Below are 26,645 nucleotides of genomic sequence, written 5' to 3'. Positions count from 1 at the left end.
TTTGAATTGCATTAATTGTCCTTGAGCTTTCCTCTGTTCTCAATTGCCAGGACAAGATTTTGTGAGCTTTCTCTCCCAATTCGTAATATTTTTGTTTGGTTCTTAAGATGATTTTTTCAATTGTCAAAAACTATTGTATTTTACTTTTTTGTTAACCAGCCGTTGGTAAAGTTCTTTAGACCCAGATTTTTTAAACTCCTTTTCCAATTTCAGAATATCTGCTTCTAGCTCATTTATCTCTGCCATATATTTCTTTTTGATACCTTTTGTATAAGATATTATTTGTCCTCTTAGATATGCTTTCAGCGTGTCCCATAATATGAAACTATTGGGGGAGGAAGGGCAGTTTGTTTCAACAATTTTATCTGGTCCCTAATAAACTGGCAAAAGTCTGGTCTCTGAAGGAGAGTAGGGTTCAGATGCCATCTATGTTGGTTTGCTGGTTTTTCTGGCATCAAGATAGGGTCAAAGGTGAATGATCAGACAGCATCCTAGATAAATATTCAGATTCTATTGTTCTATGAATTAGCTGTGTTGACAATAAGAAAAGGTCGATCCTGGTGTGAGAGTTGTGTGGGCAGGAGTAAAAGGAATAGTCTCTAGTTTGAGGATGCATCTGTCGCCACACATCAGTCCGGTTTAGATCTTTCATAAATGATAAGGTAGTCTTGGCAGCTTTTGTTTTGGATGATGTTGTTGCTGACTTATCTAATATAGGATCTAAGCAAAAATTAAAGTCAAGTATGTTTTGTTGTCCCCCTGATACTTTCATAAAAATATCTTGAACAAAGGATTCATCATCATAGTTGGGTGCGTATAAGTTTAACAGAGTCCAGGGTTCAGAGTAGATCTGGCCATGAACTAGGACATAGCGGCCGGCTGGATCAATTATAGTTTCTTCAATTGTAACTGGAATGTTTTTATTTATTAAAATAGCAACCCCCCTGGCTTTAGAGTTAAATGAGGATGACAATACGTGTCCTACCCATTCTCTTCTCAGCTTTTTATGCTCCTGTGTGGTAAGATGGGTCTCTTGTAAAAAAGCGATATTTATTTAGGTGTGTCAAAACTCTCTTCTTCTTAACTGGTCCATTTAGCCCATTCACATTAAAGCTAACAAACTTAACTACTCTATTCATTAATACTAAGTGTGGATATCAGAGTGGCATAGCCTCTTTGTAAATGCTCTGTGCAAGAGCCAGTGTATCTCCTGTGATGAAAGAAAAAAAGATAAACCAAAGCACCGACATTAAACAAGAAAACAAACCCCTTCACCCACCCCTCTTCCCCCCAAGTGCCTATTCCTGAACATTTGACACTATCTTCCCTATCAAAATGAGTTGTGCACTTTGCACTTGTCAAGTATGACATGTCTGGCATGGTTCAGAACTAAATAAACCAGCCCAAGGCTCTGTCTGAGAAATATTTTTACAATATGTATAGTATCCATTTCAGAAATAACAAAAATGCTGAAAACACCCTTTTCTGAAATTGTTAGAATACAAACAGGGTGGGTTAACATGAAACCAATCCATCAGCACAGTAAACTTAAGCTTGAATTGCTGCCATCACTTACTTTATATCTCAACATCTTCAGCATAACAATAGTGACGGCAGTGATAATGTTAGACAGCTCCGTAGCTGCCGCTGCGTGGGTTTCATCCACCTATTGTCGTCCGCCTGGTCCGTTATGCTTGTTCCGGGGAGTCGCGCAGGAATGCCGCTTCTCTTGGTGTTTTGAAGAATTTTCTCCCTCCATCGGTAAGCGTGACCCTCAATGTTGCAGGATGAAGCAGGGCAAACGGGACGTCCTTGGATCGAAGCTCCCTCTTGACTTGGTCGAACTCCTTTCTGCGTTTCATCAAGCTGGCACTCAGGTCAGGAAAGAACAGTACAGACTTGTCCACGAACATGACGGGACCGTTGTTCTCCCGGGACCTCAGTGTGGCGATGCGCAGGATTTTGTCCCGGTCTTGGTATTTAAGCAGGCATTTCAATACATGTCTCGGCCTCTGGTGTGCAGGTGGACGGTGCGTAGGAGCTCGGTGTGCTCGCTCTATAAACAGCGGCTCAGTGAAATGCTCTCGTCAGAGAGTGGCCGGGATCCAATTCGCAAGAAAGTTCACAAGGTCGTTTCCCTCGCAGTTTTCCTTCAGGTTAACAACACGTATATTGTTGCGTCAGCTGTATTTTTCCAGCTGGTCGACTTTCTCCAATAAAAAATAATTTTCTTTACTTAGTTTTTGGACGCGAGAATCTAGGCCCACCAGCTGGTCCTCTGCTATGCTAATACGGCTTTCCGCTTCGGTTGTGCGGGTACTCAATGTATCCAGCATTGCTTTTAGTCCAGAGATAGATTGATTAATTTCTGCCGTTTTAGCATCGAGTTTACTGGAGAGAGCTTGATTACCGTTTCGTATCTCCTGAAGAATAAGGGAGTCTTTTACACCATCCAGGTGCTCTTGTCCTGCCGCCGCCATGACATGAACTTCTTCGTTGCAATTCTCGGGAGTTGTTTTATCAATAGATGTCGAATTTTGTTCACCAGCTGAGTTCCGTTGCTTGTCTCGAGTTCTTCGAACCATAATAAAGCTACCCGACCAGTTTCGGACAGAGTTTGGGTGTTTTAAAATAATTTAAAATTGACTTGTTTGAAGAGCCTGTGGGCCTGCGTCTACCTAGCTTCGCTGCATCACGTGACCCCTCTCGGCGTTATCTTTGATCAGGACTTGTCCTTTAACTCCCACGTTAAGCAAATCTCAAGGATTGCATTTTTTCATCTACGTAACATTTCAAAAATCAGGCACATCTCGTCTCAAAAAGATGCAGAAAAGCTGGTTCACGCGTTTGTTACTTCCAGACTAGATTACTGCAACTCCTTATTATCAGGCTGCCCTAATAAGTCTCTTAAGTCCCTCCAGTTGATCCAGAATGCTGCAGCTCGTGTACTCACAAAAACTAAGAAAAGAGATCACAATACTCCTGTATTAGCTGCTCGGCACTGGCTCCCTGTAAAATCAAGAATCACATTTAAAATTCTCTGTCCAGCCTTAGATCGTCTTATGTGTTTTTTCATGTATCCCATAACTTTCTATATTCTTTCTTTCTTCTTTTTTTTGAACGCTTTTTGGGTATGTGTATAGAATTCTGGTTAGGTTTTTGTAGGTTTGCATGTCATTTTATGTGTAAGTGACTGCAGAAGCTACTTGGTGAAAAATTAAATTGCCATGCTTTTCAACTTTGCTAACATTAGTGACGTTATAATCGATGTAGTGGCCGTCCCTAAAAGCACAGCAATAGTGTGGCAAATAAAAATTTGAAAACTATTTGAAGCACTGTTCATCTATGCGATTATTTGTTCTTTTTGTTTCATGTTTTTGACAGCCTTGAGCAAGATGTGTCTCGTTTCCTGTTTTGAAAGAAGATGCTTTTATTTTGAAGGCGGATTTAAGGTTACGTTTACGGCAAATATGTCCGATTTAAACAAAACAAGGACTAAAGTAAAGGTTTTAGCACTCCCCCGAAGAGGCACAAGGTTAGTTTATCTGTAATGAATGTAATAACTGTGTATGTTTTAAGGACATTAGCTTAACTGTTGGATTTGTGTGTATGTTATATTAATGCTAACGAAACATAATTATTGTTTTGTGCCTTTGTACACAGCTCTTACGTTGGTTTTGGGAACTATTAATAAAAAACTAAAATCACCAGTCAAGTGCAAGACCATCTGTCAGAGGGGTATGCTACACAGACAATAAACCTGTGCACAAACACACACTAAATGGCATTATGTAGTATACATGTCCACATGCTCTCATTTCTTCAGTTAATTTCAGGCCCAATCAGATCATAGACTGAGTTTCATGTACCTTTCCATCCTCCATTGTCTAACAGATTAATAGTGTTACTGAACAATGGGCAAACGTCATGAATAAACTTCCTCATCCTGCTTATTATTTTTAATGCTTCTGCCCCAAAAACTGCAAAATCCTATTTTATAATTCAGTTTTGCCTGCCATTTTGTGGTTACACTACATCAGCAGTGATGTGGACAGGTATGCCTATATTGATCACATATAGCTTTGTCTCCGGTCTTTTTTATCTTCCTCCTTTATCCGTCCATCTCTTTGAAGCACTTATACACACCCAATTAGTATATGTATATATATATATATATAGCAAGTTATTTAGTTTATATATATTATATATGTTGTTTCTCCTCCAAACTCTGTGAAGCAGTAGAGTGAATGTCATACTTTCCCTTATCCAATGCTATATAATAACACTTATAATCATAATATACAACAAGGTATTCTGCATACAGTCATTAAAACTAATGTACATCCTCAATTTCCGTGTGAGAGGAATCTTTGGGAGGAATCTTTTCATACTGGTGGCCTCAGGATTAAAGTAGTGATTATGTTTTGCACTGTCCCTGTATTATGTCCAGGTGGGTACCGCCGTGCCCTCATTTCCTGCCATCTCTCTACTGTTACTATCTAACAAAGGCATAAAATGCAAAAAGGACCTTTTAAAGAAGCCTTCTCTTTCAGGGCAAAACAATCCATCAGTTATCTATAGCTACTTATCTTCTGGAGGGTGGTTGGGTGCTGGAGCCTATCCCAGCTGACACTGGGCCAAAGGCAGGTATATCCAGGGTTGCAAAATTCCGGGAATATTCAAAGTTGGAAACTTTCCACGGGAATTAACGGGAATATACTGGAAATGTTGGGGTAAGTTAACTGTATGTACCTCGTCATAAGCAGACATGCATGCAAACATTTATAATGCAACTTTTAAAAATGACTTTTTTTACTTTTTTGACATTTTGTGAGTAGAACTTTATTCTTTCATCGAACAACAAAAATATGAACGTTGAATAAAAAAGGTGTACCACTTTTTTTTTTTGTGTGTGTTTTTCCCTGAATCCTTTCAGGTCTAAATGCTGTCTTCCTGGACCTCATCAACGTCCTCCTCACTGCTGTAACAAGTTAGTCTACTGTATACAAATAAACTTGGTATTAAAACATGGCTTCAGTTTACCAAGTAATCAATATGCTATATGACAAACAGTGTTGGGAAAGTTCACTTTCTACATGAACTAGTTCAGTTCATAGTTCACACATTTTAAAATGAACTAGTTCAGTTCATAGTTCATAATTCAAAATGTTGAACTAAGTTCACAGCTCCAAAAAATGAACTAGTTCAGTTATTTTTTTCAATATGTTGCAGCTATAATTGAAATCTCTATCTGTCTGCAATACCGCTCTTGTCCTCTACGCCACTCGGCGCTCTCACACTTGCCAGACATAGGGCTGAAACGTTCAGACAACACTGATGACAAAGACGTTCAAAAACAACAGAACGTTTTATGTTTATGTTTCTGGCAGACAATGTTCCCAACCAGCTGCATTCAGGGACCAGCTGAGCTCGGCGTGCATAGTCTTGTTCTCAACTACATTTAAGTTCCCTGTTATATGCTTTTCACAAAAACTTTTTTTTCAAAATTCCCCAAATTCCCGAGACAAAATTCCCGTGGAAACATTCCGCCCCCTTGCAACTCTAAGTATATCACAGGGCTCAATGAAAATGAGGTTTTATGAATGCTCTTGTCTTGAAAAACTATAACAAAAACAGCCTTGATAGCAGATTTGTGAGGCTGTACTTGAGATAAATGCTAAAATTAGCATGTTGACATGTTTGCAATGATTATTCTAACATCTTGTTTTTTAGCAGGTGTAATATCATCATACAGGTTTGTGTAAAGTAATACACAAATAAATAGTTTGACCTGATGTCACTATATTTATCAAAGTGATTATAATTCATCCTCTGTATTGCACTTTATATTTAGCAATCTCAAAATGCTACAGAGCAAAAAGATAAAACAAGAACATTTTAAAGATAAATTTAAAAGCAGAGCCTATAAAATATATATTAGCAGTAAGCTTTCTTAAAAAGGTGAGTTTTCAGGTCACGTTTAAAAGCCTCTGCAGTCTGTGGGTCCCTCAGATGGTGGTAGAGGGTGTTCCACAGCCTCGGAGCTGCAGAGGAAAGGGCCCGATCGCCCATAGTGCGGAGCTTGGTTCTGGGGACTTGGAGGGTGTTTCTGGTTGCAGAGCGGAGGATGAATGAGGAGGTCTGGAGGGTGAGTAGTTCTTTTAGGTATCTGGAAGCATGTCCGTGAATGCACTGATGAGTGAGGAGGGAGAGCTTATACTCAATTCTGAGTGGGACGATGAATGTATGTACCAAATTTCACAGCAATCCACCAAACATTATTTTTAAGAATAACATTGTCAAGCACATTGTGGTGGGACATCAGCAGACACATTTGAAGGAAATATAATTTCAAGACAAAGTTAATTTATTTTAGTTTTGAATTAGATTAATTGGGTGTTGCCCTGTGGCCTAATGGTTATGTCACTGACAATGAACGGCAATCTTAATACCATATCTCATTAAGGTTTAAACTGCCCTGCAAATCAGACTTCACCTGTCTTGTAAGTTTGTGATACAAGTAGAATCCGGATTAACTGCAACCCGGGTCTTGCTACTGGCCATGGCCCTGCTGATGCCCCTCCTCTCTACCTCCTTTTGCTTACATGGATTGTGCAGGTACCATATTGCCCCACTAGAGAGCTGCGCTCACTAAATGCGGGGCTACTTGTGGTTCCTAGAGTCCTAAAAAGTAGGATGGGAGCCAGAGCCTTCAGTTATCAAGCTCCTCTTTTATGGAACCAGCTTCCACTTTCAGTCCTGGAGGCAGACACAGTCACCTCATTTAAGAATAGACTTACCTCTTTAATAGTGCTTATAGTTAGGGCTTAACACCAGGACACACATGAGAACACTAGGACACACATGATAATATGAGAACACCAAGACACATATGAGAACACCAGAACACACATGAGAACATAAGAACACCAGGACACACATGATAACATAAGAACACCAGGACACACATGATAACATCAGAACACACATGAGAACATAAGAACACCAGGACACACATGATAACACCAGGGCACACATGAGAACATGAGAACACCAGGACACACATAACATGAGAACACCAGGACACACATGATAACACCAGGGCACACATGATAACATGAGAACACCAGGACACACATGATAACACCAGGGCACACATGATAACATGAGAACACCAGGACACACATGAGAACATGAGAACACCAGGGCACACATGAGAACATAAGAACACCGGGACACACATGATAATATGAGAACACCAGGACACACATGATAACACACATGATAACACCAGGACACACATGAGAATATAAGAACACCAGGACACACATGAGAATATAAGAACATCAGAACACACATGAGAACATAAGAACACCGGGACACACATGAGAACATGAGAACACCAAGACACACATGATAACATGATAACACTAGGGCACACATGAGAACACTAGGGCACACATGAGAACACCAGCACATACATGAGGACACACATGATAACATGAGAACACCTGGACACACATGATAACACAAGGACACACATGATAACACAAGGACACACATGATAACACAAGGACACACATGGTAACATGAGAACACCAGGACACACATAACATGAGAACACCAGGACACACATGAGAACACGAGAACACCAGGACACACATGAGAACACCAGGACACACATGAGAACACCAGGACACACATGAGAACACCAGGGCACACATGAGAACATGAGAACACCAGGACACACATGAGAACACCAGAGCACACATGAGAACATGAGAACACCAGGACACACATGATAACATAAGAACACCAGGACACACATGAGAACACCAGAACACACATGATAACATGAGAACACCATGGCACACATGAGAACATGAGAACACCAGGACACACATGGTAACATGAGAACACCAGGACACACATGAGAACATGATAACACCAGGGCACACATGAGAACACCAGGACACACATGAGAACATGAGAAAACCAGGGCACACATGCTAACATGAGAACACCAGGACACACATATTGGGCAAAGTGAAGGAGGTGGATAAAAACAGGCACACTTTAACCCTAACAAGGTTCATAGGGCATCTTAATATATAAACATGCTCTATTAGATTGTTTATATATATATATATATATATATATATACATATATATATAAAAACAATCTTATATATACACATATATTTATATATATATATGTGATTTATATTCTACAATATTTATATTTTATTATAATATATTTATGATATTCATATTGTATATAAATATATATGTATATATCATATACTGGATATTATTATATATTAATATATTGAATTGTATGAATAAGATGTCCTTATTATATGTAATAAAGGTTAAAATATTTAACTACAAAGTTGAAATGCGTTTTTGATACTTTTTTGCATTGAATCTTACTGGGATGTTTGCTGAAATTGACTGAATGGCCCTACCAAAATAAATTCCACCAGCTGCCACTGAACAAGTGATAAATGATAAACATTTTTAAAGTAAAAATTAGGATGTACATACTTATGTATTTTTGAAGGTCCACTATGTGGATACTTTGTGGGATAAAGCTTTAAATAGCCAACATACCTGGAAATTAATCCGAGGTAATTGTATTTCCAGTCAACTCATAAAACACTTCACTATGTGACCTGTTTTACCAAATCAAGTAAGTAAAGACGCTTCAGCCCTTTTAAAGAAATCAATAACCTTACCAAAGATCAGGATATTATGTGATAATCATTACTAGTAAACTATTATAAATCATCTCCTTCCATCAAATAAAAAAAAACGACACTGACACTTGCCTACTAATTGAAGAGCTAAATATTGTCTGACAATAAAAGAAATGCTTACACGGAGGACTCAAAGAAAAAGAAAAAGCATATCTGATCCACTTTGATGATCAAAAAGGTTTACTGAGTATTTCATGGCTCAACTTGGACCAAGAGAGTCTCAAGAAGTGTTCTTTCAGCAGGGCCAATGCGGCCTCCCGCGTTGGCCCTGCTGATGCCCCGCCCCCCCTCCCCTTTACCTCTTTCTGTTTCATGGATTGGAGTTCCATTCATACATTGTCATATTCATGTAATGTGTTTATGTAACTTTGTAAATGCTGTTCATTCTGGTCACATGACATCTATTCATCTGTCCATCCAGGGAGAGGGATCCTCCTCTGTTGCTCTCCTGAAGGTTTCTTCACTTTTTCCCTGTGAAGGGTTATTTTTGGGGAGTTTTTCCTGTTCTGATGTGAGGTCAAAGGTCAGGGATGTCGTATGTGTACAGATTGTAAAGTCCTCTGAGGATAATTTGTAATATTGGGCTATACAAAATAAACTGAATTGAAATTGAATGAAGTTATCGCAGTGTTCAGTAACGCAGTGGCAAATCCTTACATCTTTGCCTAATCTCCAAGCTCCTTTCCCTGTGTTTACTCCGATACAGTATCCAATTTGATCTCTATTTAAGGCATACATGTGGACAGAGTGGCAAAATCCGATTAGGTAAATATCTTATGCATGTGTCCTCAAGCAAGTCTCAGTCAGAACTCATTGTGGGTTTTATATTCAGCCCTGCTATTTATTCACTATCTTCCATTGCCAGACACTCTGGCTTTACTTTTTATCTTTGGAAAAAAAGTGCCTTCCTCCCGTTTTGTTCCTTCGCACAGATCCCTCTTCAACATTGGTGTCCAAACATTTTCCTCAAAGGGCCAAAACTGAAACTCAATCGTAGGTCACGGGCCAAAAGCAAACACTATTGTATTGTATTGTTTCATTAAAATGCTAAATGGTATTAAAATCAGAAGTTACCTTAATTGAAAGGCCTTTTATGTCTCTGCCCTTCAATGATTTTGTTACCTGACACCCAAGTGTCACTCTGCCTGTCTTGCACAGATAATGAAAAATAATCGAAAGCTATATATCTTTTTTTCCTTCAAATTATAATCTTTTTTAATTTCACTAGAAACATCTGGCCCATGTTGAGCAGGCCTGCTCAAAAAGGTAGACAACTGTTATATTATGCAGGTTAGCAATGCTCTCAGAGAAAGGTAGACATTTTAATTCCATGTAAAAAATTTATTGAAATGAACTTTCAAACTTCAACCAAAAGCATAGGCGATTCTCTCTACAGCTCAAAGCTAAAAGGTGACACAATGTACCTTTAAGGATGTCACAGTAAAGGAATTGTCTCAACAGCGCAATATGTGTAATCATTGCAAAATGTATCCTGATTTTAGTGCTGTATTGTTTGGCAATTATTAGGTATATTATTATTATTTTATGTTCAACTCTCTTGACCAGAAAAACTAAAATAAATGTGCAGCCCTCATCGCAGAATAGAGCCTCATCAAATAAGCACATCAGTTGTGCCGGTTGCTTGCCATCCCCTGTCATTGGCTTGTCACTAGTGCAGCATTGCAATCAAAGACAACATTGTAAAATCCTCCTGCTTCCCTAAAGTCGCCGTGTGGTAACCTTTTACCTTCCCTGTTAGTTATGTCAGCAACGGACATATTGTTGACACAAAAAACATATTTTTATAGTCTGTGTGCCAGCTACCATACGCCACCTCAGGCAACACAACAAATATAATATCATAAACAAAAAGATTTGACTAGGAAAAGAACAGGATCTGATGACTTTTCACAGGTGAGGAAAGTCAAGCTGTAAAGTACCCTTCCGCCATCTAGTGGATCTTCTTTTTGTTGAGTTGAACAGTTTGTTCCAAATTGACTGGTTATTACATTGTAAATACCATTGGGTATATTCCCCCCCTAAATATGGCACTTATACCATACTTGATACCATGTATTCTTCTTTGAAGAATGTAATGTAAAATGACAGTTGTCAGGGAATACATCCAATGAACTGTGGATCTATAATAATCAAGACTTGATAGTCTAACCATGACATAGCAGTGTTAAAAAAGTGTTATTCAATTGTCACTTTAATCTAAACCCTGATGCAAAAGGAAAAAACGTAAAAACCTCAACAGGGGAAGGAGAAAAATATTTTGTTAGATTATTTAGCCCAGTCTTAATTATATTGAAATCCTGAAATGGCAAAACATGTCTAATTGTGGTACTTAATTCAAGTTTCCTCCACACCCGTATCTAGGAGCTGGTAGGGTTGATGTAGAATACAGAGGACTTTAATAATCCAAGAGCATATCAAAATATACTTGTTATGAAGTGGATACATTGCCTTTTCTGCTGCTGCAAGCGAGTGAAGTGTGAAGTGTTTTGGCAAAAGGGAGCTTTGCTCTGGCAGCCAGACTTGACCCCTCTCCCTGGCACTGCCCGCTGTCCTGCCCTGTGCCATGCTGATATGCTATCTTCCCAAACAGATGCCTGCTCTGGCCTTGCATCGCCACTCCTCCACTTTACCAGTAGCTGCCTGCTGATGTTTTGACCGCCCTAGCACTCAATAATACTCTTGTCTCCTTGAGGAAGCACAGCGGAGAGATAACCGAGACCTACACTGACCTCGCTGTTAAAAGGAAGCTGCTTGCCGGTGAAAGGTCTGCATGAATCCGGGACAAACATGACAAAGACATCGAGCAAGCGCAAACATGGTGTAAATGTTTGCCCTACCTCCAAACTGAGCTCTCCAGCACCTTGGTTGAGTCAGCATGGTAGTACTTGGTCAGGATCAGGATGACCTGTAACAAAAGGTGGAGGAGAGAGACACATTTAAGGTACTAATGAAGAAAAGGACTGGTTAGTGCAGTGGTACACAGAGTTTGAGGTGGGTCCTCCAAGGAGGGTGTAGTGAAAATAAAGTTAAATGATCATGGTTTATATGGGAACAATAAACAAGCACCCTGATGATAGCATAGCTACATTGCTATCCTGAAACTAAACCATTCACTTTGACTTTTTCCTACTACTCTATTAATATTGTTAAAGACTAAAACACAAATCTGTCAAAGCAAGGATGGGCATAACAACTTTTTTTTTTTTTTTAAAGCAACTGGGTTAGGGAATGAAATCAGGCTTTTCAAATTACTCATTAAAAAAAAGAAAGCAGACACCAACAGCCACTAAAATGATGGGATATGAAAAAGTAAAGTATTTTTTATTAATTTAGATATATTTCCATTCTAAGTCTTTGGGTGCATTCCCAAATGGTCACTCCAAGCACCGGAGAGCAAATTGGACTGTTTGTAAATTTGTTGCTCCGTTGTAATTGACAGGCTTGCTTACAGTCCTAGGTTATGAAACAAGAGCAAATGGGAGTTGATAGGCCAAGGAATTCCTGCCCAGAGGCAGCTGCCAACAGCAGGCAGTGTTGAAGGTGGCTGCTCCTATTGAAAAAGAAAACCTCAAGACCTTCCACTGAGGTGGTGCTGGATTTGAACTGCATCTTAAAATAGTTTTCTTATGCACAAGGCTCAGTTAAAGCAATAAACCAACGCTGGGGAAATACAGAATGAGCTTGAGAGTCCTAGATCACTTTTTACAACACAGACTGCCACCAAAGCCACTCAATGGAGTCTCTAGGCACTTGGCTCAAAGATACTGAAATTCAGGAGTTCCAACCCTGGTGGAGCATGGCTTTCCAATGATGTATATATAGTCCTGGAAACCAGAACAGAGAACATTTTCTGGAGCAGCAACCTGCTTTACAGGGCTGATAACAACCATGGTAACATCTCTAACAGATGCAGCTACAGAAAACAGCCAGATTTTTCTCTACCTCTACCTGTCATAAAACTCTCTCTTTGCTGATGAAAAATTAGACAGTATCCATATCTGAACGAACCACAGTTTGAGGCTCTCCAAGTCATGCAACATGTAGAAAGTGTTCCCCAAGTGATTGTTGGCCTGCTATGACTAAACTGGTGTCTCTGGAAACAGACTGTCCGCCTCTGCACAGCTGTCCTTCTCCTAATGAGAAACTGGTGCAAAGCGTGACACCATACAGTACAGGCAGTAACATCAGTGGTCCCTTGATTTAAGGATTAGATCTACCATGCTGAACACTACATGTGCCTCCTAAACCTCATCTTGTTTTAAAGACCCAGAGAAATGAAAAATAAATGTTCTCTTTTAATCTATCTGTATTAATGGTTCAATTATGTTTTGTAATATGGCAAACATATCCATCAAATCCTTGTTACATGCAGGTGAGCTTCCAAACTCTGCCGGTAGTTCTGCGTCATTGGGCGGATGTTCATCTACATGTCGTTCACCAGCTGTTTGGTACTGAACAGGGAGTGCACACTAGGTTTAACAAAGGTTTCTTGCTAAAAACAGCTCCTAGCTAGGAGCTGTTTTGGCATGTTGTAGGCCAAACAATCTTAACAATGAGCCAAAGAAGCTTGAAGCCTTTGTAGAGTGTAAAGTTAAGTGATACATTTGAGCCAATGTTTTTACACAAATATTGATTAGTGAAGTTTTAGAGCAAATCGGGTATTAGACTCAGCAACTAAAACTGATTTAAATTATCGAATACTCTGCTTGCTATTTTCTTGATTAATCATTGAACGTTGTAAAAAATAATCATAATTGGTGTAGAAGTGCTTCCTTGTTAAGATGAATGGAAATGGGTTTTTTTCACACACTGACCAATTACAGGCGTTGTAAATGACATCCGTGTTGCTACTCGGCCAATCAAATATGCGTATTCCGATAAGCATCGCGGTTCGAGTGAGCTGGAGAGACTGGAGGAGGAGAGGCCGAACAGTCTTTAACCAAGAAGACTCTTCTATGTTCATTCTTCCCAAAGGCAGTTAAAAACTCGTCTGTCTCATAACGATCATTAAAAGCATCAATGTGAAGCTTTGCTACGAGACAAACGTACCGACTCACATCCGAAATGAAGGAACAGAAAAATAAACGATCCCAATATGATCAGAATCCTAACACATTCATTCATTGTCCAACAATAATGTCAACAGAGAGAATAGAGCTGAAACAAGTGGTTTCAAAAACAGATTTAGTCCCTGCATACACATTTTACAAGAGAATAATATAATAATGTGGCGTTTTTGGTTGACATCACTAGAAACCTGAATGAACATAATTTAAAGCTACAGGGCAAAGACAATTAAGTTGAATTCATTTTTGTTAAATTTGAAAACTATTTGTTGAGATATTAATTATTTCTTTATTCAATTTGACTTCATACAGATGTTGAAAGAACTGCTATAGGCTACTTCAATACATATGGGACTAAATCATAGCAAGTCAGACACTACTCTGATGTTCCGGACCTTTGCATGAGGACATTTTCTCGAACTGGACCTTGTTGAACATTAGTTGAGTACAGAACAGTGTGTTAGGACTACAACGTGGCAGCTTCTACCTACAGCTCATTGGACTATAGGGCAAAAATGGCAGAGTATCCAGTTACTCTTTTTTTAAGGAAATGCCATGCCTTTAAGTTGTGATTTATAGCAAAAAAAAGTGTGGGAAATTAATTTTCATGTACAATGACAGATAAAAAGTCTCTGAATTCTAAGTTGATCAAGATAACAAATTGTAAGAAAGTTTGTGATGAACTTGCTGACCAAATCAAACTGTTGTAGAGGAAGTATCCCTCTTTTGTAGCCTCCTTGTCATACCACAACCACATAATCAGCCACTTTGGGTTTCTTGTTGGTAAGCTAGTTGACAATGGGCCCAATGGCTTTTATTGGGGAAAGGTCAACAGGGCGGTCAGGACCCACAGATGACTTCATACAAGAGCGACAAGAGACACCATTGACAGTCAAGCTCATAGCTGAGCTTCTCATGAACTCCAGCTGTTTGTTCCAGAGACATGACGACTGTGTGCTATAAATCAGCCATTGAATAGAAAGCTTTAAGGAAAGAAAGAGACTGGGGGAATAAAGACAGACAAACTCAGAAGCTCTTGGGAAAGAATGCACTCATTCATTTTTATAGCGAAAACAGGGAAATACATGCATTTGTTACAAATGCATGTATTTCCCTGTTTGTGTGTGTGAGTGAGAGAGAATCTCTTACAAATCATTTGTAAGAGATTCTCTCTCACACACAGGGAAATACACAGGGAGACTCTCTCTCGCTCTCTCTAGCAAACACACTAGCTACTACGCCGAGAGAGCTACCATGCGAGCGTCGGAAAGGGAATGGTGAAAATCTAAACATGCAGACGACCTGCTCGCCTATCAATCTCTTCTCCATCTCTGCAGCCAAAAGCACTTTCTACCAAACCAAAATGTAATCTTTGTTTTCTAACTCCAAAAACCTCTTCTGTCTTTTCCAACCTCCTTGACCCCCCCCATGTCCCCCTCCTCTCTCCACCCTTGTTGACTACTTTACAACCAAGATAGATGACATTCGCTCCTCTTTTACTAATCCATCTTCTATCACTACACTTCCATCAACTTCTTCTTCATCTTCTTCCCTTTCCTCTTTCACCCCCTGTCTCCTAATCAAGTTCTTACCTTGGTAACCTCTGCCCGCCCAACCACCTGCCCCCTTGACCCCATCCCTTCTCACATTCTCCAGTCTATTGCTCCCGACCTTCTTCCCTTTCTCACCCATCTTATTAACACCTCCCTCTCAACTGGCAGTTTCCCTAACTCTCTGAAGGAGGCAAGAGTCAACCCTCTCCTGAAGAAACCCACTCTCGACCCATCTGAAGTCAACAACTACAGACCTGTCTCTCTTCTTCCTTTTTTTCATTTTAACAGTAGCTTCAGATTAAACTGCTCAGGCATAGACGAGAGAAGGACAATTACATGGACCTTTGCTTCTGCTTGCCTTTTGCTCTGTCCACACAGAAAGCTCCTGACCTCACTCGAGTCCATATACTTAGGTGGAATGGAGGATATGAACCGTGTGGTAATTGTTAGCGAAATTATTTCAACTTTGTTATTCTTTTCTATTCTTCACATACAATTTCTGAAGATTTTTTTTATTTTGTCAATTATTAGCCCTGGACCTCTGTATGTCATGATACAGATGTTGCAGTTTAACAGAATTTGACACATCGACTTGCTACCGGCTACCTTGCGGTTTTAAGAAGACCACTCTTCCCCATGAGCTACAATTCAATTCAATTCAGTTTATTTTGTATAGCCCAATATCACAAATTACAAATTTGCCTCAGAGGGCTTTACAATCTGTACACATACAGTCTTCAGAAACTAAATAATTGTTGTTCCCTTAATCTATAAAATGTGCTATTTTTTAAGAAAATGGTCAATGGAACTGAAATGTACACCCATTTATAGAATGACTCACCATAGTCCACATATCTGTACAATAGAGGCAAAGAGTAAAATGTTACAATGACAATAATGTTAGAGTACAACGTACCAGGATGAGAAACACAAATGTAATCATCCGTCCCTGAAACCTGCATCATTTTCTGAAATGAGGACAGCAGATGTTTCAATATCATTTTCCCTGCTACTCTCAAATAATGGAACTACTGGAATTGTGCTTGTTTAGTTCACGTTGGAAATGGAAGTGACTGTCATGTCTAAATCTCCCTTTGATCCAAAATTATTTACATACCTTCTCTTTTGACTTTTTCACTTTCTTTCCCTCATGTCAAACAGGTCTTTTGTTGATTCCATCTTCTCTATGATCTTATGCTTCTTTTGGTCTCTGCGGTTTTCTTCCCTTTTTTCTAGCTTCCTCTGTTCTCCCATGAGTATCTGAGCAATCGCTATAATTGGGCTCTGATCAAATTGACGGTTTGTTTTCCAAGAAAGAGGCTGGAACACCCAGGACAGGCGATGTTCACACAAATGCACATGCATCGCTCTCTGATTCTCTTAAATTATGGGGTGCATCCCCAACAACTAAAGGCTATCTTTGGTAACACACATTACAGTAATCCATCGCAATCCTGAACACATTTAACCATAAACCATTCATCCATGCAAACATATTAGGCCTATTCATGAGTGTGGAATTGCGAGCATGATGTTGCCTGTGGAGACTGAAATAAAATGGCGATGCTCAATCTGACAAATAATTAGACCGACAGGACTGATAGAGCTGAATTCCTTAGATGTGTGATAATCCCTTGCTGGGAGCCTGAGGCTTTTGGGACGGGGAGAGGGATTGTAGGACGAGGGAGAAGAAGCGATAAAGAGAGATATGAGATTTAGAGGGAGACTGGGAGATAAAAGAAAGATGGTGAGAGACCAAAGAGATTTTAGAATAGATAGGTTTGAGTGAAGACAAAGAGAGGAAAAGAGAAAAACATTAATTAAAAAGTTAGAGAACGACCAAAAAAGATGAAGGGAAAAGGGAGGTGCTAGAGATTCATGGTGGGGAGAAACAAGAGTGATGCATTAGAAACAAAATAGGACAGTGAGATTTGGAGGGTGAAGACTATAAGGCATCGGTAATCGATGAAGCCGAGGGATTGAGAAGAGCCTTCTGGCCCTCAAATCTGTTCATTGATCTGAGCATCTTACTTGTGAAGGGGAGGTGAGGTCCGACGGGGCTACTAGACTGCAAACCCAATTTAACCCGGCTCTAAGTAATCAGTGCTGGTCTTCAAGGGGGAAATCTGTTGAGGTTCATGACCTTTCCTAGACGTGCCCTGTAATTCTCCAATGCAAACATAGAAACCGGAGGCTTTACAAAGACTCAATGGAATAAAAGCACCCAGTCACATCTAGAGTTTATTGTCTGTAGCACTAGCTATGGTGGAAAATACTTGCACAGCCTTTTGAACAGCTTTGGTAGCTCGACCTTCTGCAATGTTAGAGATTTTTAAAGATGCTGAAAAATGAAAAGTGATTCTAGTCCCTTTAGAATTCGCTAAGCATGATGGACTTTTTTGATCTCTTGAAAACAAAGAAACTAAAAAGGTGCACTCAGTAGACTGCAGATCTCTTCCAGGTCTGCAACGGCATCTGCTCTAAAGCACAGAATGTTTTATATGTACGCAAACGTGCTGAAACAAATAGTGTGAGTACTTACTATATTACATATAGTAACAAACAATTCAATAATCCCTATTCTGAAGAAGAAATGGCTTGTCCAGACTGCAGTATGTTTCCTTCTGTCTTGCTTCAATTCTAATCATGTGGAATACTTTACTTTTGGATAGCAACATATAGCCACCCACACTTTCCTAATTTAGAGTATAATCTTTCACTTACAATGCTGACTAGATAATCATAAACTGGGGGTAAACTGTTCCTTTAATCTTGAGAGTATATTACCACCATATGCTTACGAACTGCTGAAGAGACTCAGAGGCATCAGAAAGTTAATCTTTTGATACTGTCATGTGTAGCCACAGGAACTGAACCCAAACGCCGACAACTTTGGAAAAAGGCAACTTCATTGCTCACTCCAAGAATAATTCCAATCAGAAGAATCACAAAGACGGACTCACAGACGGGATCTATAGTGATCATAATGAGACAAACTGACAAAGGGGAAAGACACAAACAGGGTTTAAATACACAGGCTGGTGCAGGTGAGTTGACAGAGGAGGAAACAATCAGGGACATGGCAGACAATCACAGGGACAGGAAGTGCAGATAAACAGAGGACACGAGAGACGGGGACTTAAAAATAAAACTGGAAACAAGACACACAACTACAGATCCTGATAGATACAGAATCAGTGATTATCAGTGATGTTCCTATTTCTTTCTAGCCCCCCGAAAACTTTCCATACAGGAATATTTGGAGGAGAAAATATAAAATCAGCGAGAGAGGCACAGGTATTGTGATAATAATAAGAAACCACTTGTCTTACAGTCTCTCATTATTATGTATGAGACTCTGTATATGTATATGTCTATATATATAAAAATATGACATCATTGTATCATATTATTCACGTAAAGAGAGAGAAAGACCAAACATGACTATTAAAATGGCAACCGTATTTTTCCTTCCATATTTTCTTATTATTGTTATTTGTCCATATGCATCCGTCGTGACTCCATACAACCTTCATCCAGTCAGTGGATGGTAACAATGTTCTTTTCTTTCCTCTCACAAATGCTTTTGCTCACATAGGTAATAGGTAATATAACTCATCCTTCTTAGTTAGCGGTAGGAACCAATAGGCTAAGTGCTGAGTGCATATAAAATGGTAGAAAGTATAGGAAATAAAAACATTGGAATGTCTCATGAAAACAAATGTTTTAACTAAAATAACATTATTTTGCTTTAGCTAGCTTACGTGTCTTTTAGAAATTAGACTTCTATGCCACTAACTTTATAAGAAAATGTAACTACACATGACACATTTTTTAATAATTGGGGTCGTGGCTGCGAAAAACAGTGTAGTTTGCGGAATTAATAATGCAATGTTGGTTTCCCTAACAAATCGACATATAAAGCAATTGCTCTTCTCTGCTTTAGTATTGCTTTTCCATAAAGCATAGTCCGGTATTTTTTGTAAAAGTATGGTACTCCCCGTGATTAGTAAATTGATATTTTATAAAATATCACTTTCTTGACTTTATTTGAATGAATCTGAGTTTAAGAGATTCTGTTATCACCTGTTTACTTTCAGCACACATTGGCAGCTCTGTTTTCTTTGTGTGTCCGTCCTGGCTCCCTTTACTGAAATGGCGGCATGGACAGGGGCTCCTGTCCTGGCTTCAATGGACACAGCTGCTCCCCACAGGTGAACAGCTGTTGCCTCGGCATTATCATAATATCCGTCCTTCTCCCTCTGTCTGTCCCCTCCTTCTTTTGACGTTCCTGTTGTTTTTTTGCATTTTTTTTGCTTTGTCATACCTGCCTATTGGCAACTCTATCTTGTCTCACCACCCTTAGCACGTCACCTAATACTTGTAAACACATCTCAGGCATCGCTCTATTGTTAATAGTGAGATTTGGTAATGAGATGTGGTTGTAGACTTTTGTTTTTGTAAATGGAAGTTAGAGAGGACTTGGGTAAGTGTAACAAGTTTTAAATGCAAAGTCAAACACAGTGAAAATACTCTCAGGGTCTAATTTGGGTTAATGTATTCAGGGCGTAGCACTAAATACACTAAGGATATACATTATTTATCCAAGTAAATTATTATACACAGTGTTGTCACGGTTCCCAACAAAGGCCAGTTTATCTTACATGTTGGGCATACACCTTCATGTGTAAATGAGCTGTACAAAAAAATGTTAATGTTATGGTTGTTATTTAGTATGTTTCCAAATCTGCTGACTCTTGAGGAGGCTATAGGATTTCACTGCTACATGTTTCATCTTGTCATTGGGTACCGTTAATGCTATTTAATAGGGCAGTGTGTAATCACCTGGAAATATACAGGGTTGATACAATAGAACCAATTAACGCCAGAAGGAAATATTATTACAAAAGTGATTAAAAATAACTTTTCAACACAAATAGTAGTCTGCAAAAGCACATTTTAACTAGAGAGAACCGTGGCTATCAAAAAAAAAATCTCACATTCATCCCAAAGATCGTCCAGGTGTACACTGATCATTGGATATGAAGCCTTAGGTTGATTGATTACATATTGATTGTAGACTAACAAAAACAGTTGTAGATGGGATGCTCTAAATTGTTTTGATTGTAAATAGGACATTACCAAATTACACTGAAACTTTTTAGAAATGATCTAGATCTACTAATAGTCTGATTATTTTATGTTAAATTGTTTTTTAAGTATTCTTTAGACTTTCTATTATCTTATGATCTAGGAAGTGATTTGTTTTGTAGTGTGTGTGTACACATGTGCATCTCTGTCTGTTCACGGCTAATCTCACATACTAAACAGTTTAATACTTTTTGTGCCCTTTTACAACTGTATACTATGAGGTTTAAAGTTATGCATTTTTATATCGAACCTGTTGGTGCAGGATTTTTTTCAATATGTGACATCCTTTCGGTACGCCCTGTTAATGTTAATACAGCTGTTACAGCAGAAATGGACTTCAGGAAGTGCATGTCAGCTGTAGCATGCTAATCAGTTAGCCAGGTTAATCAAGCTCAAAATACGCCAATTTGTGTGTCCTGGGTTCAACAAATAAGTACATTATTTTCCATTACTGACATTGCTGTTATTTATTTGTAATTATTAATTTTGTTTTAACAATATGCCCATTATTTAAGTAATAATTATGCCCAATGGGCGACTATTGAGTGTTTTGATTTGTTTTTACATTCACCCATACAGTAACAGTCTCATCTTTTTAAAAACCTATTTTATACTGTTATTTACTGCTGCTCCCTGACTCTTAACTGGATGAACCCACCTCTGAAGTAATTCTAGACTGAAAATAACATTTAATAATAATAATAATAATAAATAAACAATAAAAAGTGAGAAAATCCAAGAACAGCTCATTGGGCCATATTGCATTATTGTCCATAAAACACTAACTGTAAAAAAAAAAAGGCCCAGATGAAAGAAAAACAAGTTGGTCTCAAGTGTCAAGTGGTTTTACTGCATGGAATGGGAGGAGATCCAAATATATTTAATATATAAAGTTTCTTTATTGCCATTTTGCATGGGATTTAAAGATGGTCTTCACCATCCGCCCAACTACAGCAATTCAGCTAGTTTCCAAAGCAATGCAAGTGTGGGAATGTCTATGTGATTTGATTCCCTACAGGGTATTTTGCCCTGCAGGGACCCCACAACACGTTATTATGTTTGTAGTAGCAGTGCGAGTATGAGTGCTATAATAATAATAACATTCATATTATTAATACTAAATAATGTTAATAGCTGCAAGCAGCAGTAAGGCTCAGTTTTTGTAGTCCTTATGGGCAGGTGACACCTTACATGGTAGCTCCTCCCATCAGTGTATGAATGGGTGTGAATGGGTGAATGATGACAAGTACTGTTAAAGCCTTCGAGTGGTCGGAAGACTAGAAATTATCAGTATGTTGACTGTTATAGTTTGCAAATTATTGACACAAGTGATTGATTAAATACAGAAATATATGAGATGCCTAATCCAATAAGGATTTGCCTTAACCCAGCGCCATTCCCAGTGTTCAGTCTAATTGGCTGAGACCTGACATCTATGTAAACACATTAGATCTAACAAGCTTGGTGCATTAACGTGGCTAATTGAGTTTGTTTTTTGGCCGCGATGCTTCATTAATAGTCAGCTGTAGCAAGACACAATGTCAACACTGAGCCCAACTCTCCCGTTATGAGATCATCGCAGCCTCTCCAGTGACCGTTAATTGGGGTTAGCAGGGTTGTAACAAAATAATATAAAACTCTTTCTTTCTGTCTGTCAGTGCTTGTAACTGTACCTTATACATGCTTCACGGCTTGTGTTCATTCAAATGTGGTGTCCTTTTGTTCTGATTTAATTAGGGAGTAGCTTCAACATAACAGGGAGGCACTCACTTTAGAGGAAACACCACAGCTTGCTTCTTACTAAAAGCAGGCATTCTACAGTTGGGAAAAAGTTTTGACTGTCACACATCATAGACCATGTTTCATTTCATGTGTGGGCTGACTAATCACATGGAAGAGCAGACTGTAGTTTTAATGAGTTATTGCTGACAGTTTACAACAACAGCAAAATAAAATAGGGGGTGCAATAGAGGCTGTTACCCTGATAGGAAGCACAATGGCTGTGATGTTGAGTTTCTAAGTGTTTAGTTGTACCTACACTAGTCCTTATGGAAACAATCCTATGGTTCATTATCAGCACAAAATGCAGCACAAAATGCAGTCATAGCTTTCTGGACCAAGATTTCTCTTTTTTTTAAACTCCACTTTTGTTTTCCATACACGAGTCCACAAAAAAAAACACTTCAAAGGTTTTCAGTTTGTACAGTATGACACCCACTATCCTAAACAAATTGATTTGGGGCTATATAAATAATAATGAATTGATCAAAAAAAACGAAACATTAGTGGTGTTGCAAAAAACCTCTGCGTGGACCTGGCCTTCTTTTCAATGGCCCTTTAATAGTGCTTATAGTTAGGGCTGAATCAGGTTTGCCCTGGTCCAGCCCCTTGATATGCTGCTATAGGCTTATAGGCTGCTGGGGGATGTTTTAGGATACACTGAGCACCTATCTCCTCTTCTCTCTCTCCTTATGGACAAATTCACGTCTCTTCATTGCACATTACTAACTCTACACTTGCCTCTGAGGCAAATTAGTATTTTGTGATTCTGGCTATACAGAATAAACTGAATTCAATTGAACCTTGGTTTCAAATACGAAAAAGACACACGCTCTGACCACTGTCACAAGCCATCAGCACATTCTACCCTTCCAATAAAGATAGCCATACACTTTCTATTCAACCCCCAGTTCCCTTCCCTCAATCTTCCTGCAGAAAACCCCAGAGCTTACACTACAGTTAGCCTCTAAGGAGAAAGAGGAATGGAGTGTGATGTGGGTGCAGGCGTTAACACATATATTGCAGCAGCATCTAAATATACCTGTGCACTTGTACACGGTCACACACAAATTAAGTCACAAGCTCATTGTGCTACTTTAAGCACTCTTAGAAACTCACACAAACAGAATTCACTCACAGTTGTGTGGCTGTTCTCTATGTTCTATCTCTTTGTATTGCCCCATTCAGGCCAAGACCACCCAGCTATAGAATGAGGTCAGAGAAAGTGTTCAAATCTAAACAAGTAGAATCACCGTGGCTGCTTCACCCATTGAGAGACACAAATGTGGCCAAGCAGCTCTGTCCATCAGACGGCAACAGAAAAAAGGTCCCTCAGCAGTCACTGAAAGGGTATTTATACTTTGTAACCTTTGTTCCAGGTTCAAGTCTGTAAAGTTAGCAAGATGCTGCATGAGTAGGCAAACCGTATGTTGCGTTAACCAAGGCTTGGCCAGGGGCTGATGTAACCTGTTGGATGCATGGCGCTTGTGGCAATGCTTGGTGTGTGGTGAGATGTATAAGCTCACTCTTCAAAAAGAGACAGCTAAATATAATATTATGATGGCTGCTTAGTTTTTTTTTTTAAAAAGCACACTAGGAGTAAAACTGAATAACCCTGTGTAAAAAGAAAGCTCACAATTTAACGTGCCTAACTTATTAGCTTTTTTTAAACTTAGTGTTGACTAAAAACCAGGAACAATATGCAAAAAAGAATCTAGAACCTTTAACAGTACGCTAATTCTTGAACAAGAAGATTTAAGTTTAGACGTTCCCTGTTCCATCAACTAAGAGCCCTGAACCGGGGACACCGGCTAAGCTCTGAGGAGATTTCAAATGCTGATATACTAAAACTAAGAAAAGATATCACATGACTCCTGTATTAGCTGCTCTGCACTGGCTCCCTGTAAAATCAAGAATCACATTTAAAATTCTTCTCCTCACCTACAAAGCCTTGATTGGTGATGCACCATCATATCTTAAGGAGCTTGTAGTACCATATTGCCCCACTAGAGAGCTGCTCACTAAATGCGGGGCTACTTGTGGTTCCTAGAGTCCTAAAAAGTAGGATGGGAGCAAGAGCCTTCAGTTATCAAGCTCCTCTTTTATGGAACCAGCTTCCACTTTCAGTCCTGGAGGCAGACACAGTCACCTCATTCAAGAATAGACTTAAGACTTTCCTGTTTGATAGTGCTTATAGTTAGGGCTGAATCAGGTTTGCCCTGGTCCAGCCCCTTGATATGCTGCTATAGGCTTATAGGCTGCTGGGGGATGTTTTAGGATACACTGAGCACCTATCTCCTCTTTTCTCTCTCTCCTTATGGATGAATTTACATCTCTCCATTGCACCTTATTAACTCTGCTTCCTCCCCGGAGTCGTTGTGACTTCACGTCTCATAGGGTCCATTGGACCTGGAGGTGTCTGATGCTGGTGAGCCGGCCTCCTGCCTTGGCCCTGCTGATGCTCATGTTCTCATGTGTGTTCTTATGTTCTCATGTGTGTCCTGGTGTTCTTATGTTCTCATGTGTGTCCTGGTGTTCTGGTGTTCTCATGTGTGTCCTGGTGTTCTGGTGTTCTCATGTGTGTCCTGGTGTTCTCATGTTATCATGTGTGTCCTGGTGTTCTAATGTTATCATGTGTATCCTGGTGTTCTCATGTTCTCATGTTACCATGTGTGTCCTGGTGTTCTCATGTTCTCATGTGTGTCCTGGTGTTCTCATGTTCTCATGTGTGTCCTGGTGTTCTCATGTGTGTCCTGGTGTTCACATGTTATCATATTCTCATGTGTGTCCTGGTGTTCTTATGTTCTCATGTGTGTCCTGGTGTTCTCATGTTCTCATGTGTGTTCTTATGTTCTAATGTGTGTCCTGGTGTTCTTATGTTCTCATGTGTGTCCTGGTGTTCTCATGTTCTCATGTGTGTTCTTATGTTCTCATGTGTGTCCTGGTGTTCTTATGTTCTCATGTGTGTCCTGGTGTTCTCATGTTCTCATGTGTGTCCTGGTGTTCTCATGTTATCATGTGTGTCATGGTGTTCTCATGTTCTCATGTGTGTCCTGGTGTTCTCATGTGTGTCCTGGTGTTGTCATGTTCTCATGTGTGTCCTGGTGTTCTCATGTTCTCATGTGTGTCCTGGTGTTCTTAAACAGTGCTTAAGGGACATACTCCCCTAACTCTCCATGCTGGATCTTTCCACGTTGATTTTACCGGGTCCGGTCTTCTTGGAAGAGAAGTGCTCTCTTTGCTCTCTCTGCTGGCCGTCATATCATTTAAAAAAAGAAGGAAAAAAAGGCGTCTGACGAGATCGCACAGCTTTGGGCCAGATGACTTTGGCCCAAAGCTGAACATATTTTAGATGCTGATTGGCTAAATTGTGTATCACTCATTTATATCTCTAATCAGTAATCGGCTAAACTGCTTCTTAGACCCGTCTCTTCTTGGCCAAAACGATTCGGCCCCAGCTGCAGCTGAGACATGCAGACAGTCAGGAAGAGGAGGTGCAGGAAGTGCAGGAATTGCATATATTTTGCGCAGATATCCTATTTTACAAATATTACTGGGTATATTCCATATCACCAAAACACAAATATTTACACATTTATTTATAAATATAATAATAATTATTTTTTGTTTATAATTTATTTTTTTGTGGCTCAAGGTGGGTGGGGCCATGCCCCATGGCCCTCTGTTGGCCAGCCGCCACTGTACTAGGGTCCATTGTTTCAGAGGTTGGATGGTGGATTGTCTTTGTCTTAAAAGGTGGACAATCTGTTTATATTTGGAAATGTTTGTAGACCGAACAGGACAGCTAAAGCTTTTTTCTTAAGTTTTCTTAAGAAATACAAATTGTATGTAAAAGTATACAAATTAAAATTTATTTCGTACAGGTGCTACACAGTTTTGTACTGAGGCTGTTTCGGGTCAATTTGACCCGTATCTGGTGATGTGTCCTTTCGTGTCGAGGCTTCGAAGCGGGAGTCGAGTAATCCAGGAAGATTTGTGTGGAGTATGTATCGAGGCTTGTGTTGATGAAGTACCACGTGACTGATTCAGAAAATGGTTCGTATCTGGTGTGCGATTCGAAATATAAGGGGCAGCGAAACGCAATGGATTGCCCAATCACATTTTGTGGACTTGGGACTTTATGGCACATTCATTTGCAAAGCACACCCACCTCATGAACTCATTCAGCTCACCTGTTAGTCACACCCACCTCATCAACTCATTCAGCTCACCTGTTAGTCACACCCACCTCATCAACTCATTCAGCTCACCTGTTAGTCACACCCACCTCATCAGCTCATTCAGTGTACATGTAA

At 39.5% G+C, this 26,645-nt stretch overlaps 1 protein-coding gene across 1 annotated transcript in view; it reads right to left on the bottom strand.

The window, feature by feature from the left end:
• The window catches only part of sorcs2 (sortilin-related VPS10 domain containing receptor 2), a 226,304-nt gene that overhangs the window by 123,232 nt on the left and 76,427 nt on the right, over nt 1-26,645 (bottom strand). Inside the window, exon 2 of the mRNA XM_034557809.1 lies at nt 11,618-11,685. Within this exon, the coding sequence (XP_034413700.1) occupies nt 11,618-11,685 (68 nt within the window). The remainder of the gene's footprint in view (nt 1-11,617; nt 11,686-26,645) is intronic.

The sequence above is a fragment of the Cyclopterus lumpus genome, chromosome 18 (assembly GCF_009769545.1).
Source record: "Cyclopterus lumpus isolate fCycLum1 chromosome 18, fCycLum1.pri, whole genome shotgun sequence".
NCBI lineage: Eukaryota > Metazoa > Chordata > Actinopteri > Perciformes > Cyclopteridae > Cyclopterus > Cyclopterus lumpus.
This window is presented reverse-complemented; position numbering and strand designations above follow the sequence as displayed.